Source organism: Oreochromis niloticus, linkage group LG17, assembly GCF_001858045.2.
Source record: "Oreochromis niloticus isolate F11D_XX linkage group LG17, O_niloticus_UMD_NMBU, whole genome shotgun sequence".
In the NCBI taxonomy this organism is placed as follows: domain Eukaryota; kingdom Metazoa; phylum Chordata; class Actinopteri; order Cichliformes; family Cichlidae; genus Oreochromis; species Oreochromis niloticus.
The window spans coordinates 19,894,543-19,911,629 of record NC_031981.2 but is presented as its reverse complement, the minus strand read 5'-3'; the positions used below and the strand labels follow the sequence as shown (position 1 = coordinate 19,911,629).

Below are 17,087 nucleotides of genomic sequence, written 5' to 3'. Positions count from 1 at the left end.
GCCGCATTGTGTGCAGATGTGGAGGCAGATGTCGGGGATCTGCATCAAGAGCATATATGTCATGGCCTGAAGTTGGGGAGTGTGCATCGGTGTGAAACATGGGTATTGGAAGGTGGCAGCTGTGGGAACTAGAAGCTTAGTGTCATAGAATTCATAAGGTCTAATAGTTCTATCACATCACCACCAAAGTGGTGAACAAGTGGTTTGTGTAAACCCCACATTACCGTCACCCACAGAAGACCGAATGATCCGTAACATCGTCAGCGTGGAGAACCATCAGATCTGGTGATACTGAGATCAGAATCTCAGTTTGAAGATTAATGAATGAAATAATATATGTTTTAATAGATTATGACCTGAATCATTAGTGATGTCAATGCTGTCAACTGTTCCTGCATTTTGAAGTGTAAACATTACCATCTTGTTTTCTTTTGGAGCCTGAAGCGAACATAAATCATTGTAAAACATAATTCAGTGCACAGCTGTTGTTAAGGGGAAAATTTTTTATGGAGGCTGCAGGTGTTTTTAACCAGGCTGTAAAGTTGGAGGTTTTAAATGGGAGCCTCTGGTGGACGTTGGAGGAACTGCAGGTTTTGTCTCTTCAGCACTTGCATCAGCTGGATTTAACGTGTTGGTTTCTGTTTCTATATAAAATACCAGATGTCTATGCTGCATTTCGACTTTTCCAGTGAGAGAAAATTAAACACCATGGTATGATTTTTCACAGGTGAGTACCTCACTGTTATGAATATGTTAAAATATCACAATAAATAATAGTCATTTTAATCCGACTAAACTTTGAGCCACGTGACTGATCTGCAGCTGTCACGATTTGACAACAGGTCAGTACAGGTGTTGAAATAATTACGTTTATGCTATGATGTTTACAGCAGAAACAACAGAAAGCTGCAGAATTGTAAAATAAATATTATGCAATATGTTAATATACATAATTATACATAATGTTAATCGGCTCAGTGACGCACCGTCCTACGCCGCCCCGCTGTGGACGCGCCTGCGCACGACACTGAGCTGCCATGGCAACGGGGGTAGCTTGTTTCCGTGAATTAGTCCGAAGACAGAAGCGGAGCCGGTCGTTAGCAGCATGTTGGTCATGCTAGTTATAGCACATTAACCGACTATTTAACGAGTTAACCCCTTCGCGTGATGACAGAGGGGTGACTTCTCGCGGTGTCTGGAGAGCAGCAAGCGCGCCATGACCGTCCGCTTCAAGGTAAACAACGCAACAGGTGTTAGCGTTAGCAGCAGATGGTAATAAATCGGAACACAGTGAGTTATCCTGACCCTCAGTCTGCACGCGATAGCAGAGGAGGGATTAATCTGGATTTAATCCGATGAAGTCAGATCATCCAGATCATTCAACACAACATACACCTGATTGCAACACGTCGACCTGAAGCTGTTTCGCTTAAGAGTGCACCATATTACTGCTTTTATTTTGAAAATGATTTTTCAGATTAAGACGTGAAGAACGTCGTGAAGAGTTTTATTTTGAAACTAACCGAGAGGATGTAATGACCTTAAATCTATCTGCACAGCAACAAGTTCCAATATTTATATTAAACAATAATTAATCTATTGATGATCAATTGATCAGCAGTTTTTTCAATCATACCTCATTACCTGTTTCCATCCTGTGAGCTTTTGCATCTCTGTGTCTTTGTTCTAGAGTCAGACTGAGTATCAGAAGAGCTTTGGTGTTTCCCGCTCCAGGAGTGCGTCACCTCAGCGCTGCATGCCATTGGCCGGTCTTCGCTCAGACCAGATGGGTAAGAAACAGGAAACCACCACAATAACACAAACAGGAGCTGCACCTGAGCACTGACATGAAGTGGTTGAACACATGAGATGTTTATCTGTCAGGTGTCAGCAGGGAGCCGGGTCTTCAGCGCCTGAGGAGGCCTCTGGGCCCAGCTCAGTCCTCCACCTCTCTGCTCCATCCTCCAGGTGATGAGCAGCAGCACTCACTGGCTCACAGAGCAGCGCCCTCTGCTGGTAGGAACCCCATGCTGCTGCTGCATAATGAAGGTGTACATGAAGTAGAAGAGGCTGCAGATCCAGCTGTGGCAGAAGTGTCTTTAATGTGAGCGTCACACTGGAGTTCAAGGACGACTGCATTCAGTCACAAAGTCCTCTTTACCTTTATTGCTCTTTCTAACAGGCTCCACAAAGAGGCCGATTTGAACAGCAGGAGGAAAGTAGAAGTCCTTCCTCACTGTTCTCTGATTACAGATTAAGCCTGAAGTTTAGTTCATTTTGCTAAAACAGCTTTAAGTAAAAGGTCAGACTCTCCAGGATGTTTCATTTGATCGTGTTTGTCTCTCAGTGAAAGAACAAGCCGGAAAATTTGATGATTTTCAAACTGCCAGGTTTTAGGAGCCACTCAGCCCACAGGAGGATGCCCTCCCCAGAGCCCAATCCACCAACACCCCCCAGAGGAAATCCCGGATCCCCCACAGAGCCGGAAACTCCAGCCGGACCACGACCTGCTGAGGAACCGGCAGCTGATGGAAAACCTGGTGAATAAATACATGGAGCAGCAGCTACATGATGACTGATTCAAATATCATAAAGCAAAGAGAAACTAAACCAGCTCCAGATGACCGCCAGACCTTTAATGTTCTGAATATTCAACACGCACATTCATGTTCTTTTTCTCCTCAGTGAAGCCCCGTCCCCTGCATCCTGACAGCCAACCACAGCCCAGCCAGTCTGTGACAGCAGCAGCTAACGGGCAGCTGGCGCCATCAGGGGCTGAGGTGAAGTCTGCAATAACTGACAAAACCTGATTGTTTCTTTGAAGACTATCCAACAGCATGTCATGTACTTGTCCTGCAGATCGATTATGCGCTGAGACAAAAGGCGGGGCTGAGATCAGGAGGTCAAAGGTCAGGAGGGAAGCACTCAGAGTATCACAGACAGTTTGGATGGAAGAAGCCAACAGCCGCCGCTGCTTCGCCCATACTGACTGCAGAGCAGGTGAGACCAGATGCACACCTGTGTTTGGGCTCACACGGATCCAGGTGAGCTGCTGTAGAGCAGGCCGACCGACGGCTCATAAACCAAACATACAGCGCTCCTCAGGTTGCAAAAGTTTATCGTCTGTGTACAACTGTAAATAAAACACAGAAATAAAATAAATAGAAAAATTAAACAAAAAGTAAAAAAGGTAATAGATAATATTAGGAATGATGTTTGTTTGATTGTGGTGCATTTAATGATAAACGTACAGTTTTAGTGAGTCATTTGAAACAGTATCTAATTAAATGGATGAATGGGACTGTAAATAAATGGAAGCATTCATAAAAGTAAAATATTCACATCAAAGAAATGAAATGAATTTGTATTCGTAAAGTTCTTTGTTTCACAACAGGAACTGAAATGAAATTAAGTCAGAAACATTCATTTCTATAACATTTTCTGATCAGATCAGTCGCACATGAATGCCACAAAATGCTGATACTGTGTAAATCAACTGTTTTGTATAGTTTTGTGCTGTGGTAATCATGTGTGGTTGTCACAGATTTTACTCTTTGATGAATATGGCACTGCTTACTCAGACTTTCTGGGTTTAATAAGTGGTTTGATAGCACGCTGTGTCCTGCTGTGCACAGCAGGGGTCAGCACCGAGCTTTAAACACAGATACAGGGGCGCAGAGTGAAAGGTGGAAACTAGATGATCACACATGTGGATGCTGTGGATTCAGTTGATCTTTTCATTGATTGATTGTCACTTCTGCTCTCCAGGTGCTGCACTCCAGCAGCAGGTCTGTCCCGCCCTTCAAGATAAACCCTGTCTCCATGGAAACAGAGTATCAGCGCAGCTTCCAGGGTCTGGCGCCACCTGCTGGCCCCCGGCTTCGGAAGCACCTGGAGCATCAGAGAGTCCCGCTCTTCCAAACATACAAGGTACAGATGTGTGCAGATGTGAAGACCTACTTAGTGTAGTGACCTCCACCCTGAAACATCACATTGCATTTTGAAGGTCACACACCAACCTGACGGTCTTCTGCCTGAAGGTCAACAACCTAAACCTGTCCTTGACACAGGCAGTGTGAAAGGTGGAGGCTCAGCTCGAGGCATCCTGATGCTGATTTCTGCACTTCATACTTTGGTTAATGGTGTGTTTGGACCCTCAAGTGTTTTTGGAAACCCAACCAGTTCATGTCTTTTTTTTCTGTCTTATATCTTTGAGTTTATATGTAATTCTACAGTAGGAAGACTTTGCCCCAGATTCATTTGCTGTTCTGCAGGCGAGATGATTCTTCTTTGTGTCCCGCCAAGCTTCAGCCTCCAGGGCTGACTTGGTTAGATTTTATTGGTTTTGTGCAGGAGACTAGGAGAGAGAGAAGAGATGAGGAGGAAGGGAGGAGTATGACAGACAGAGCTGGCGAGGTGAAGAAGAGTGTCAGATAGGCAGATAAGACTCCATTACCAGTGTGTCACAGTTAAAAGCTCTGCTTTCAGAACAGAAGCAGGAGAAATGAGACCCGTGAGTGTCAGTTTCCAGGAAGTCTCGGGCCAAAAATGAGCAGGAATGGTCATGCAGAGCAGACTCCAGGTCAGTTAAAACAACCCTGAATGCATTCAGTGAGGTCGGCTTTCATGATTTCTGCCTGTGACTTCAGCACAAAGACCTGTAAATGTGATTTTTTTTAAAGATTTGAGTATAATGGCACTTTCTAATGGATGAATGTCAGACTAAGAAAGTCACTGTAAATAAGCAGAAAGTGGAGGTTGAGTCGAGGAGGGGATATTTTCATATTTTTTAAAGCTTTTGTTCCCAGAGGCATTCATACCATTACTCATCTTTAAAGCTGCTGATCAGTGATGGTGTAGGTTTAAATGTAACACCTATTTAAGCAAACAGCCACAGGTGCTGATGAGCTGCACACACACACCTGTTCTGTTTCAACCTGCAGACCACCAGGAGGAGGAAGGAGGAGTCACAGAAGAAGCCCCGCCTCCAGCGGGATGCTCTTCAGAGAGACATGCCCCCTCCTCCGCGCCAAGTGCGGAGAGGATACAGGTGTGTTCTGTGTGTGTGTGTGTGTGTGTGTGTGTGTTTGTGTGTTGCTGTGTTTTGTGTGCTCTGTGTGCTCATGAACTCATTCATGAAATCGTTTGTGTGTGTCTGGCAGGATGTTGACAGAGTATGAGTCCAGCTTTCGTTCTCCCCTCTGCAGGATCCCAGAGGGAGGCGGAGCCATGGACAGCACTGCCCAACAGGTCAGGATCCAGCAAAGCCAGAACTCAGTTCATGTCGTTCACACATATTTATTTATCTGTAGTTATGCAGGTGGAGACGCTATCAGACACTGACCAGAGGTCATAGCATAGCACAGAAGAGAGAGGTTCAAAGTTTGTTTCTTACCTAGTTTATATGGAGGGCCAAAACTGACAAAACCACAAATTTACAAAAATAAATCCTACAAAATGACCCAATCACAGTGCCCATCCTCTAACAGTGGGCCCTCTGCTTACAGTGCAGCTCAACCTTCCTTCACAGAGAACACCAAAGCTTGTCGGGCCTCCACTGGTGCCTTGTTCTCTGCACTGAGGAGAGCTCATGTGACAGGCCTGAAAGTGTCTGGAGATGCCTGTGAAACCGTTCCCATTCACCTCTGTCTCCTTATCTTTCACACAACCTGTTAACTGACTTCCTGAGTCAGGGTCAGATCGGGCGCTTGCTCTGCACTATGTTGCCACTGTTACACAGCTTACCCTGACTCTGAATTTGACATTTTCCAACATCCAGCAGCGGACAAACACACCGGAGGTTTTAAAATAACGTGTTCAACATTCAGTGTTTCAAACAGCATTTAACCATGTTTAACTGTAAACCCCAGTCATCAGCATTGATCACTGATCACTCTCAATGCTGCCTGAACAGAGTGTGTGTTTGTCTGTTTTGTGTTTCTGTGTGTGTGTGTGTGTGTGTGTGTGTGCAAGTGTGTGTGTGTGTGTTTGTATGTTGCTGATAGAAAACCAGAGTGCTAGTGTCAGCAGTAAAACCACAGAGCTTCATTTCAGGGAAACATGTCAGACTTAGTCATACACACACACACACACACACACACACACACACACACACAGGTATGTTCCTACCAGATGGATGGAAAGCGTTGTCACAGCAACATGAAACACTTTAAACTCTCCTGTTAGCTGGTTTCACCTGAAGCTCTTCCTTCAGCTCCATCCATGCTGCTGCTTTGCCGCTCTTATAGTGAGCTCCTGCTTCCCCCGCAGAGACCATCTGCTGCCTGATGGAGGCAGTGCCCAGAGTCTGTGGTGCAGCTGGCTTTTGGGCCACTCCAGGTTTGGGTGTTGTTGGTCCATCAGCTACAGAGAAGAGTGAAGTTCTGTAAAGATCTGAAGTGAAACTGAACGTGTCCGCTGCAGCCGCTGTCTCTGCGTCTCATGCCGTCTTTTTAAATCTTTGACGTTTCATTCAAGCTTCTCCTGTTCCCCTTCAACCTTGCGGTAGCTATTTTGGCTTTTCCCACTCCTCAACCAATCAGCATTCAGCTTACACAGCGCAAGTGGGTTTCTGGAGGAAAGGCCTTTCTGCAGGCAAATATCTACAAAAACACGCTGCACAAAGGCCTAACTGTTTGAAGGATGGATGTGGAGTCCTATGATAAAGCGTTTTCACCATCACCATCTTTTCTGCACACTTGCTGGCTAACTAGTTGTCAGTCAGAAGTTTGTCTGACACTTAAAAGGACCAAAACAACCAGTTGACTTTATATTTGATTCCAGGGGCATCAGACTGATCTTTGCTCGTGGACAGCATGCAGCCTAGTTTGATCTAAAGTGGGTCAGACCAGTTCCATTTATAAATGGAAATAACCCACGCACGACTACAGAGGTGCTTCAAGGTCAGATCTTACAGCGTCTGGCACATATTTCGGTCCCTTTCTTTAACATATTTATTGCATAACTGGCTGTAAACAGCAAGCATTTACAAAAGTCTTTTAATGTGGTTTGATTGTGAATTTCCGCCCTCCTGAAACCAGACCTCCACTCTTCACAGGAAACTTTGTGAAGCAGCATTCAGGAGTGTATTTTTGAGGGTTTTGTCTCATAACGTCAGTAGAAGATTAAAGCTACCTGTGCTGCAGATTCTTTCATACAGAAACAGCTGCTCAGTGAAAATAAGATCAGTGAATCTGTGGGAGGTGTAACCATCTGGTTAAGCTTTCCAAGCCTGCGGTGGCCTTCGAAAACTTCCAGTGTGTGCAGGGAAGTTGTCGGCTGGCGTCACGAGCTGTGAATTCAGAGGAAGCTATGAAACCCTTGCAGTCTCTGCTGTCATTCATCAGGACGACAGTTGCCAAAGAGAGGTGCAGCGTCAGGCTTACTGCTGCTGGGTTGCTCGGTTAGGTTTAGACTGGAAATATACTGAGGTTTCAAAATAGGGTCAGGGTTATCCAGGGTTGGACTGGGGTCAGGGTTGGGTGACTTTTTACAAGAATCTACTGTGACACATTACATAATCAGAGCAGATCAGCATCTTTATTAGCAGCTTCATTGTTAACGTCTTTTGACCCCAGCATGATGTGAGAAAGGCAGAAGAACTATTGAGCAAATGCACATTTGGTTGCGCAACCCTTTAAATCATTTCCCATAAATCTGCAGGAAACTCGTTGTTCAGCACTTCCCTCCTGCTCACTCTTTAATTTGCTAATGTGCCAATCACATGCACCAACCAACACACTTTCTACGAATATGTGTTGTCTTTTGATCCACTCTATTTCTGATTATGCTCTTGTTGCCTCGTCATGTTGCTGCGTTCCAAGTAACTTGGGCATGATTGGACTGCAGCATTCACTGTCGAATTTGTCAGGCTGCACAATATAGTCAACGTGCAAGTATTTAAGTTTGTATCTTTGTATAACTTTTAGGACAGAAGGGTTCATTGGAGCACATACAGATCTGGAAATGTTTGGACTGGTGACAGAGTTTTCTGAGTTTTTATTATACTACTCAGAGCACATATGAAACAGTCAGCTGAAGCTGAAGTGCAGATTTATCAGATTTCATGTCTCTAAAAAGACTCAATCAAAAGATGTGGAGGGTCTCAGGATCAGTGGATGCAGTATTAGCCAACAAAAGAGGACACCACACTGAACATGTGCCCCTGTAAAGTTTAGCAGTGAATGAAAGGGTCATGCCATGCCTGAGTCCCTGTGTAGTTTGAGCTCCTCTTTGTACTCAGATTGCAGACTGTAGAATTTTTTGAGGGTCTAATGTTGTTGGTAGTCAAAGACAGCAGAGGGAGATGGTCTTAGGATCCTTTACATGAAAAAAAACACTGTCAAGCTTTAGGTATAATAGTTCAAGACTCTTTAAGAGGTAAATGGTCTCTATTTGTATAGCGCTTTACTTAGTCCCTAAGGACCCCAAAGCGCTTTACACTACATTCAGTCATTCACCCATTCACACACTGGTGATGGCAAGCTACTTTGTAGCCACAGCTGCCGTGAGGCGCACTGACAGAGGCGAGGCTGCCGGACACTGGCGCCACCGGGCCCTCTGACCACCACCAGTAGGCAACGGGTGAGGCGTCTTGCCCAAGGACACAACGACCGAGACTGTCCGAGCCGGGGCTCAAACCGGCAACCTTCCAATTACAAGACGAACTGCCAACCCTTGAGCCACGATCGCCCGAAGGTACCAAAGTCACAGACTACAAACCGTGACACTCAAGAGCAAAAAGTCCAGATTAGAGTTTTTTTTAAAGAAGATGGCAGTTAAATAGCTTTGGAGTCTCTGTGGTAACATGAAACTCATTCCAATTTTCAGGCTCTGGTTCTGGAAGTAGTCCTCTGTTGAACTCATCATTCTGTCATGTCGGTCAGTGTGTCACTGCCTCAAAATTAGGATAAGTTTAATTGGGGAGCCATTCATTTGTGCCACTAATGGTTATTTCTATACGTTGTTGAATTTTTGGGGGGATCCAGTGGTTCCTGGTCAGTCTTGTTGCTTTAACCTCGTCCTGTGTAGAAACACCTTGACAACAGTGTATTTGACATCAACAAGAAAAGTCAGGAGGTGCTAAATCATTAGGAGGCCACCTCAGGCAACCCCGACGCTCTAAAGGCAGTCTGGTGAGTAACTGCTGGACTGAAACTATCATCAGCCAGTCTTAATGTAAATGTATAAAGTGTATTAAGAAATATTGTTGTAGCTGCTGCTTTTGTTGGAGCTCCTTTAGAGTGACAATCAAAAAGTTCTTTCCCAACAGGGAATATTTTTGGCATAATTTTTGTATCCGTCTTCAAAACCTTTTGCTTTATCCCTCTAGGGAACACTGTGCAGATGCTATAGAAAGGACTGACGATGTGACATGATGCATTTCTTGCTTATTACCTTTTTTAGAAGGCAGGATAAAGCTGCCGAGGCTTTGGCTGCTTACGGTTACTGCTCAGCCTTAAAGATCATTTGTGGTCGATTGTATGCTGTCATGGAAGTATCTGTCCGTGCTGTTTAAAGCTGTGGTTCTTCTTTGATAGCTGTGGTGTGTCAGCACTACACCACAGGAGTTCAGGGATATAGAAGCGTCAACTAAGATTTTAACTGATGTGTTACAGTTAGGATATTAACACCAAACACCGTCAAAGTCAGTGAAGAGTGCCTGAAAGTCACAGCTGAGACGGTAACTATACGCTGTGGTCATAAACAGCTGCAGTTTTCTGCTAAACACACAATGCTGTATCTCAGCCTTTTTATGTGGTTACAGACAATGGAAACTTCACTTCAAGTAAACAGAGAAATTATCCAGAAAAAAGAAATCCCCCTCTGTGACCATAAGGGGGTTTCATAGCATTCCTATGCAAACTTCAGAGTAAAGAAGATGATGTACAATGGCAGCAATGATAAAAGTTCATCAAATTAATCTTAATTGGCCCATAAAAAAGTCAGATCAGTAACCTGAAATATTCAACTCATGATGGTAAAACAGAGAAAATCATTGACACTTTAGAAGCTGTTACCAGTAAAGGTTTGACATTTTTGTCTTTGTGAAAATTACTTTACTTATTATTTGACTGTTTTATCCCTAAAATTTGAAGTTTACGTCTGTCTTTTGAGAGAGAAGACCGTGGTCTTAATTATGTTTTTCGCTCTTACCCAGTTAACATCCTCGAGGTCATCAGGAACCTGTCAAGTGTTATAGTTAAGTTTTGTTTTAGCTGTGTGCTAAATTAGCACATTTTTAAAAATTAGATATTAACATTTATTTCAACTTTAACATTCCATATGCGTGTTCAAAGCTTTGCAGAAATGGCCGAAAGTGAACCCTAGCCCTAGATAGGTTGGCGGTGACATATGTGTCTGGAAGTTAAGTTTAAATGTCCCCACTGTGGTGGCATAGAAATATGGGCTCAAGTTGTGGTCAGAAATATTTTGTACTTGTACATCAAATGCATAGTTGTGAACTGAGTTTTGTAACTTTGTAAACCATATCTGAATTTTTTTTTGTTTGTGCATCTATAGATGAGAATTTGTGTGTGTGTGTGTGTGTGTGTGTGTGTATAAAAAAAGATTTGTGTTTGTAAAAAATATTTACACAAGTTGCAATTTTTTTTTTTTGTTAAGGTCTACTCACAGATACAAAGCAAAAAACTACGTGTAAAACTCTGCGCTTAAGTTCCCTGGCTGCTTGTGACTTTCAACTTGCAAGTACAAATTTTGACCCAATTTTTCTTCCTTTCAGCTGATTGGTCAATGTCATGTCAATCACGAATTTAACAATCCAATCAGAAAACAGATGGATTTGGCTGTCGATGGAGTGCTTGCCTGAGCTTCAGGTCCTGGAAGGGTAATACATTTTAAAGCTGGAGGATCTCTATTTGAATACAGTGGTCGTTTATCGCGGTAGAAAGTGCTTTGAGTACTGAGCATTGAGTTGAAAGGCACTATGTAAGTACCAGTCCATTTACCATTCATGTCTGGATTATATCATCTTTATTTCGATTTCTGAAAGTGGATGAAGTCACGGGAAGAAAAGTGCACCACAGTTTGGTCGTTTCCTCTGAGCACCCTCCTCTAAGCTGCACTGTGACTGAGGTAGCGACTGCACATCTATAAACGTTGCTAAGGACTTTGGCTGATATTCCAAATTTCTTCAGCAAAGTTAAGTCTGTGCTGTGATTTCTTTAGAAGCTGCTGGATGCTGCAACACCAGGGAGATCACACATGTACATGCATTGATCTTATCTGCACTTAGGGAAAGGTTATTTTCCACCTGGCCTCCAGTCTTGCCTCATCTCTGCACAATGACTGTATTGTCATCCACAAACTTCATAATGCTGGTGTCAGACTCACCGCGGACACAGTGTTTACAGTTCTGATACTCATCCAGTTTCTGACCGACTGGCGTCTGTTGCCAGTTATCTAAAGTTCATTTAGATAATGCTTTAAAACAGCTGTCCAACTAAGTTCTTACGGGAATTCAGTTACAGTCTTAACCTCCATGAGCTGTGTATTACAGCCAGCAAAAAATTTCCGGAAATAAAGACTTCCTCCTTAGAAGGTGGGATGATCCATTTTTTTGTTTCCAGGTGAAGGAGTTGAGGCAGAAGGCGTTGTTGTATCGTCATCGCGCCTGGGGGACCAACTTTTCCAGAGACCATCTGAGCCAGCTGGTATCCGAACACAATGCTCTGTGGGAGCTGACGGACACCACAGTCTCAGCTAATGACCCTGCCTCCCCTCGCCTTCCCCCCAACCCCTCACCTGACCGCGACAGCCACAGCACTTCTGGTGTGGAGCCCCTGGACCTGGCCAGGTGAGAGATGCAACTGGTTAGAAGTAAAAGAAAGAACTGAACACTGCTCTGTGCTGATTTCTGTCGTCTGTTCAGTCACTCCAGTAAGAGATCCTCCATCGCAGGCTCAGAAACACAGCAGATGAGCAAGGACACACGAATAAAAAAACAAGCCATACCGGGACCTCCTGCTGAACGCCGTACAGCCTGGGGGGAAGAAGAAAAAGAAGATGAAGAAGAAGAGGAAAAACGGGAAGAAGAAGAAACTACAGATGAGTGAGTTTTCTCTTTACCATCTCACTTTTCTCTCACTGTTCTCTGTGAAAGGATAGCGGGGTAATGGAGGGACTGTCTCTACTGGATTTGACAGATAATCTCAGGAGTTTATTGATAAAAAATGAGAAAAAAACAGATGAAGAAATTATTTTAAAAAGTCAGATTGAAATTTGAGTTATCAAAAACAATAAAGGAAATAAGCCTAATTACATAAAGGCTGGTGACAAATAAAAGGAAAAACGAGGGTAAACCGTCAGAGATCCTGGATACTCATCAGGTCCATTTCAGCTGAAGAAAACAGTGACTCAGAAGTTTGACACTCAGATCAAAGCAGCCTTGCTCATTCTCAGAAACTGAAACTGTGTGTGTGTGTGTGCGTGCGTGTGTGTGTGTGTGTGCACGTAGAGAGGAGGGAAGGCTGCCAACTCCCGAGATAAAACTGAAGCCGGTTCAGAGGACTCATCACGACCTGACCACCCCTGCTGCTGGTATGCAGACATCTTTCCTTCACATTAGATAGATAAATTCCATATTTAATAAATAAATAGATGCAGTGTAACCTGTAACAATAAGCTGGTTCGAGTCAAGTTCGAGTTCTGTGATCCAATCACATTTAATCTGGCCTCAACTGCTTGCAGGTTAAAAAGGTTTTTTACCAGATCTTAAACCCACCGGCTCCCATCTGAGCTTTTTATTTGCTTTTTAAGTGGTTGAGGTCCAAGTCGTCAGGAATCCAACACTAACCCTACCATTTGTAGAAAAGCAGAGTGGTCGTGTTTTGTCTCCCGATTGCCAAGACCTGGGAGAAGAATATTAACCAAACTGAAATTACACATTCTGAATTGACTGAAGTTCATCTGAATCCATGAGGAAAGACCAACACATAGAAAAAAAGTCTGAACTCGGATATCTGTCGGCTGTAATTTTCATTCATTTATCCCAAAGACTTGTGTATATTCCCATTACTTACTTTGACATTTATCTTTTGTTCTACTGATGGATTTCATTATTAAACATGACCAATGTTTCAGGTAATGAAGTCAAGTAGTCAGTGTGAGCCAGAAGCTCAGTTTATCACAGTTTCTTTTTTGCTTTTAGGGCTGTGTGATGTCAAAGAGGCTATATACGAGGGGCTTACCAATCAGAAGAATCTGTTAAAGGGGGAGGAGCTAAAACAGAATTTGTCAGATAGAGAATGAACTGAGGGGCCACGCTAAGGCCCTGTATAAGATAAAGAAGGATTATTGTGATCTGTGAATCATGCAAAGCCACGCTGGTAGAGTCAAAAATAAATCACTGTAAATGAGCAGATGTTACTGCCAGCACATAAACACATTAATGCCTGTGATTGTCCTGCAGGAGGCGCTATATTGGTTGGGAAACTGAGGAACACTGATGGCTCTTCTCCACTCAAACATCAGGTAGTGATGAAAGCATAGATCATCTGAACTTAAATGATATTGGCTTATGACACTGATGGGATTCTTTCTGTGTTCAGAGATGTGGGTCGGCTGTTTCCATGGCAGCAGGGTCAGAAACACCAGCCAAACGTAAGGAAGCATGGTCAGACAATATCGCTGTCTCCTATAGCCCAGCCCATGACCACAAATCAGCCTCCAGCCCTTCGTTTAAACCGACCAGGATGAAGCAAACACTTTCACCTGCTGCAGCGCCACCGCCTCTTGTCCCGGCCCCGCTGCATGGTCTCCAGGGCACCTTGAGACACCCGGACTTTCAGCACAACGGTGAGCATCAGAACTGGAATTAAGGCACTTGATTGGGCTGTGCAGTGGTGTGGAGGAAGTTTGATTTACAAACCAGCCACCAGTTCTGTTACTGAGCAGTTAGAACAGATTTAAAGTACAAGCTCATCGGCAGGAAGGCTCGAAATAAGCAGGTGTCATTTTATATAAACTGCCTCTAAGTTTTGATTGGTCACTCAGTCTATTAGTATTCCTGCAGCCTATCAGGATCAAGTCGTGTTAAAGGATTGGAAGTGGCCTCCAAAACCGTGTTAGGATTAGAGATCGTCGTCTTCTTCAGACCTCTTGGCATGTTCTTATCCCCTTAGCAAGCTGATGAGACCTCAGACCTTCATACATACGATTCATAAACTGTTCATAGTTCAGTGAGGAGTGATCATTTGGAAGAGTTCAACTTGATTTATTGCACAACAGAATTTAGTAATAAACTCTCCAGTGGTTAGACCAGGGTGAGGAAGAGATAGGGAGGTAGGTCTCATGAATCAGTCTTTGAGTCTGACAGGCAGACTGACAGAAGAGTGCTGAGATTGAAAGCAGGAAGGCTCATTGGTCCACAGAATGTGAGGGAGACAATGATTGGACTAGACCAGGGGTGGACAATCTCAGTCCACGAGGCCCGGTGTCCCTGCAGGTTTTAGATCTCACCTTGGGTCAACACACCTGAATCACATGATTAGTTCGTTACCAGGCCTCTGGAGAACTTCAGGACATGTTGAGGAGCTAATTTAGCCATTTAAATCAGCTGTGTTGGTTTGAGGACACATCTAAAACCTGCAGGGACACCGGCCCTCATGGACTGAGATTGCCCACCCCTGGAGTAGACCAATGATGTCACCATTAAGTTTGGCAGTATGGGAAAAAGAAGAATAGACTAGCAGCTGAATAGCCAAGTGAGCAGGGAGGTGAGGGATTAAAGATTAAAGATGGAGTCTCCACTTTGGAGATTTAAATGTAGCATTCTGGCTACCACGTTGTTGTTCTCTGTTCTCTGAGCAACAGGGTGGAGTGCTAAGCTATTAGTTAATGCTGGCTAGCTAGCATAGACTTACTCATCAAAACTGGAGCTCAGAGTTCTTGGACGATCTTTTGGCACAGTTACAATAGAACAGTCATATTATTGGTCAGATAATTGTATTAAAAATACTACAAAAAGCTCCAACAGCACAAACATGGTCTAGAGGTAGAATTCATTGACTCCAGTTAGATGAGGTGAAGTCTAGCAGACAGCTAGCACCTTTCAATCAATAAAATACATGCCAGTCAAAGAGGCCAATATAATAATAATAATAATGATGATAATAATAATAATAATGATTATATAATAATATAATTTAAAAAATATAATAATACAGACTGTAGGCCTTCAATTCAACTGGGGTAAGCTAAATAAATGTTCAGCTCCTGTAGAGTTGTTATGAAAGAAGACAATAGTTACAGAGATAAAACAGTGTTTGTATCAGGCTGTAAACATGTTTATTTCTGCTGTAAAGAGATTTTAAAATGTGAGCCTGTTGTGACTGACTGACTGACTGCTGGAGCCTCAAGAGGACGTTGGAGGAACTACATGCTTTGGCAGTTTTTGAGTAAACATGAAAAGTGTTAAATTTAATGTGGAGAGCGTGGCAGAGACATACACCTGCAGCTGTGCAGAGGAGTAACACTGGAGCACTTTTATGAAGTACTCATCAGTCCTGATTATACAAGCAGCTCCTCCTGCTGCAGACAGACGCATGGCCTGGGCTTCCCCTCGGCTCCTCACTTCCTTCTCATTTTCTTTTCAGATTTCATTTTTCTCAACAGCTCAGATTTCATATTGAGACCTTAACAGAGGGAAAGATAGTTTACCACAGGAGGCAATCTGTGCGTGTGTGTTTGTGCGTGCGTATATGTGTGTGTGTGTATGTCTGCACGTCTTTGCCAGCGACTGATCAATGAATCTGGTTGTTGTGCATTTCCTCAGGTGAGCTGGGGTTGAGGTTCAGGGAGCGGCCGTGTCCGGGCGGAGGCTGTTGCTCAGACGAAGGTGAACCAAATCTTTTAAGATTAACTCCTTGTAATAAAATGACAATTATTTGACTTTTTTTTCTTTTTGCATCTATTACCCAGATGACAGGCTCTCTGTGATGTCATGGCGCTCTGCAGCCTCCTGCTCCACGGCGTCTGCTGTTCTGGAGCGCGCTCAGAAGAGACGGGAGGACTTCTGGGGGAAGAGATGACTCGGCGTGTTTTTTAATGTAGTCAGGCTAAGGGTTTTATAGATTAATTTAAATAGAGAGAGAATCGTGTGTTTTACTGATTTTACTGTAATCCTTTGACCTTTGAGAGAAATACAGATGAAAATGATAATACACTGACTCATTTTTGTTTCCTTTTACTCGACTTTCCTTAAAACTCCAGGTCTTTAAAATCTTTGAAAAAATGTAGACATGTTGGTGTGAAACAGGCTGAACATGAATTCTTCCTCAGGTTTTGAGGGAATGAGGTCAGACCGGTCAGTCGGACAAACGTTCCCACCAAAGTCGTGACAGTGACATACTTTGAAGGGACACACAGCAACAGCTTATTTTAGTTCCTTATGAACACAACTGTACATAGCATTCAATATAATTGAGTTCAATTTTATTTACATAGCGCCAAATCACAAACAAAAGTTGTGCTTTTTATTTTAAGGTAAAAACCTACAATAACACAGAGAATTTTATTTTTTTGTTTTATGTTTTGTTACTAATAATAAAGCTAAAAACATGAAGTTTCTTTTGAGCTTGGCATGAAAAAGGTTACAAATCATCAGTGTGATGTAATCACTTTTAAAAATCCTTCCTATGACTCAGTCATGTTGCTTTGTTTCCTACAGGTCAAATGTCTAATTTTATAATAGTCACTTTCATTAAACCAGGAAAGAACAGAAAAAGTCCTGAAAACTTTTTTTTTTCCAACCCTAGTGTCTCTTCTTTAATGGTCATTTCCTCTGTAAGCATTGAGGTGAAGTCAAGGAGCAAAAGCAAATATTTAAATCACTTCCTTCAGTCAGAGAGGATACAATACTGAGCAGCTTGCTTTGTACAAACACACAATGGATATACCAAAACAGCGATTAACAGCTGCTGAATTCCCCTCATAACAATGTACAGCACAGAGCAAACAATGTAGAGCTGAAGGAGCGTGTGGGCGTTAGCTCTCCTGCGATGTCATCATACTTTGTGAAAGTCCTGCACCGAGGAAAAATAACGTGCATGGCGGGTAATTTTTCCTCT

The 17,087-nt window shown here is 43.2% G+C and overlaps 1 protein-coding gene across 5 annotated transcripts; it reads left to right on the top strand.

Annotated features, from left to right (window-relative positions):
* The first annotated feature begins 578 nt into the window (after positions 1–578).
* On the top strand, positions 579–16,181 carry mdm1 (Mdm1 nuclear protein). 5 transcript variants are annotated; one of them, XM_005475794.4, is made up of 16 exons: positions 579–727; positions 1,691–1,790; positions 1,885–2,016; positions 2,391–2,540; positions 2,686–2,780; positions 2,860–3,000; positions 3,769–3,930; positions 4,944–5,050; positions 5,163–5,250; positions 11,589–11,815; positions 11,891–12,070; positions 12,476–12,558; positions 13,430–13,491; positions 13,569–13,815; positions 15,794–15,856; positions 15,940–16,181. In XM_005475794.4, exons 2-16 carry the CDS (start codon positions 1,757–1,759, stop codon positions 16,047–16,049), a joined length of 1,881 nt encoding a protein of 626 aa, XP_005475851.1. In that variant the 5' UTR covers positions 579–727; positions 1,691–1,756; the 3' UTR covers positions 16,050–16,181. The 5 variants fall into 5 exon arrangements, with proteins under 5 accessions (XP_005475851.1, XP_005475850.1, XP_005475849.1 ...); XM_005475793.4 differs by lacking the exon at positions 579–727 and adding an exon at positions 1,058–1,234 and having other exon boundaries at positions 5,208–5,250; XM_005475792.4 differs by lacking the exon at positions 579–727 and adding an exon at positions 1,058–1,234.
* The last annotated feature ends 906 nt before the right edge of the window (positions 16,182–17,087 follow it).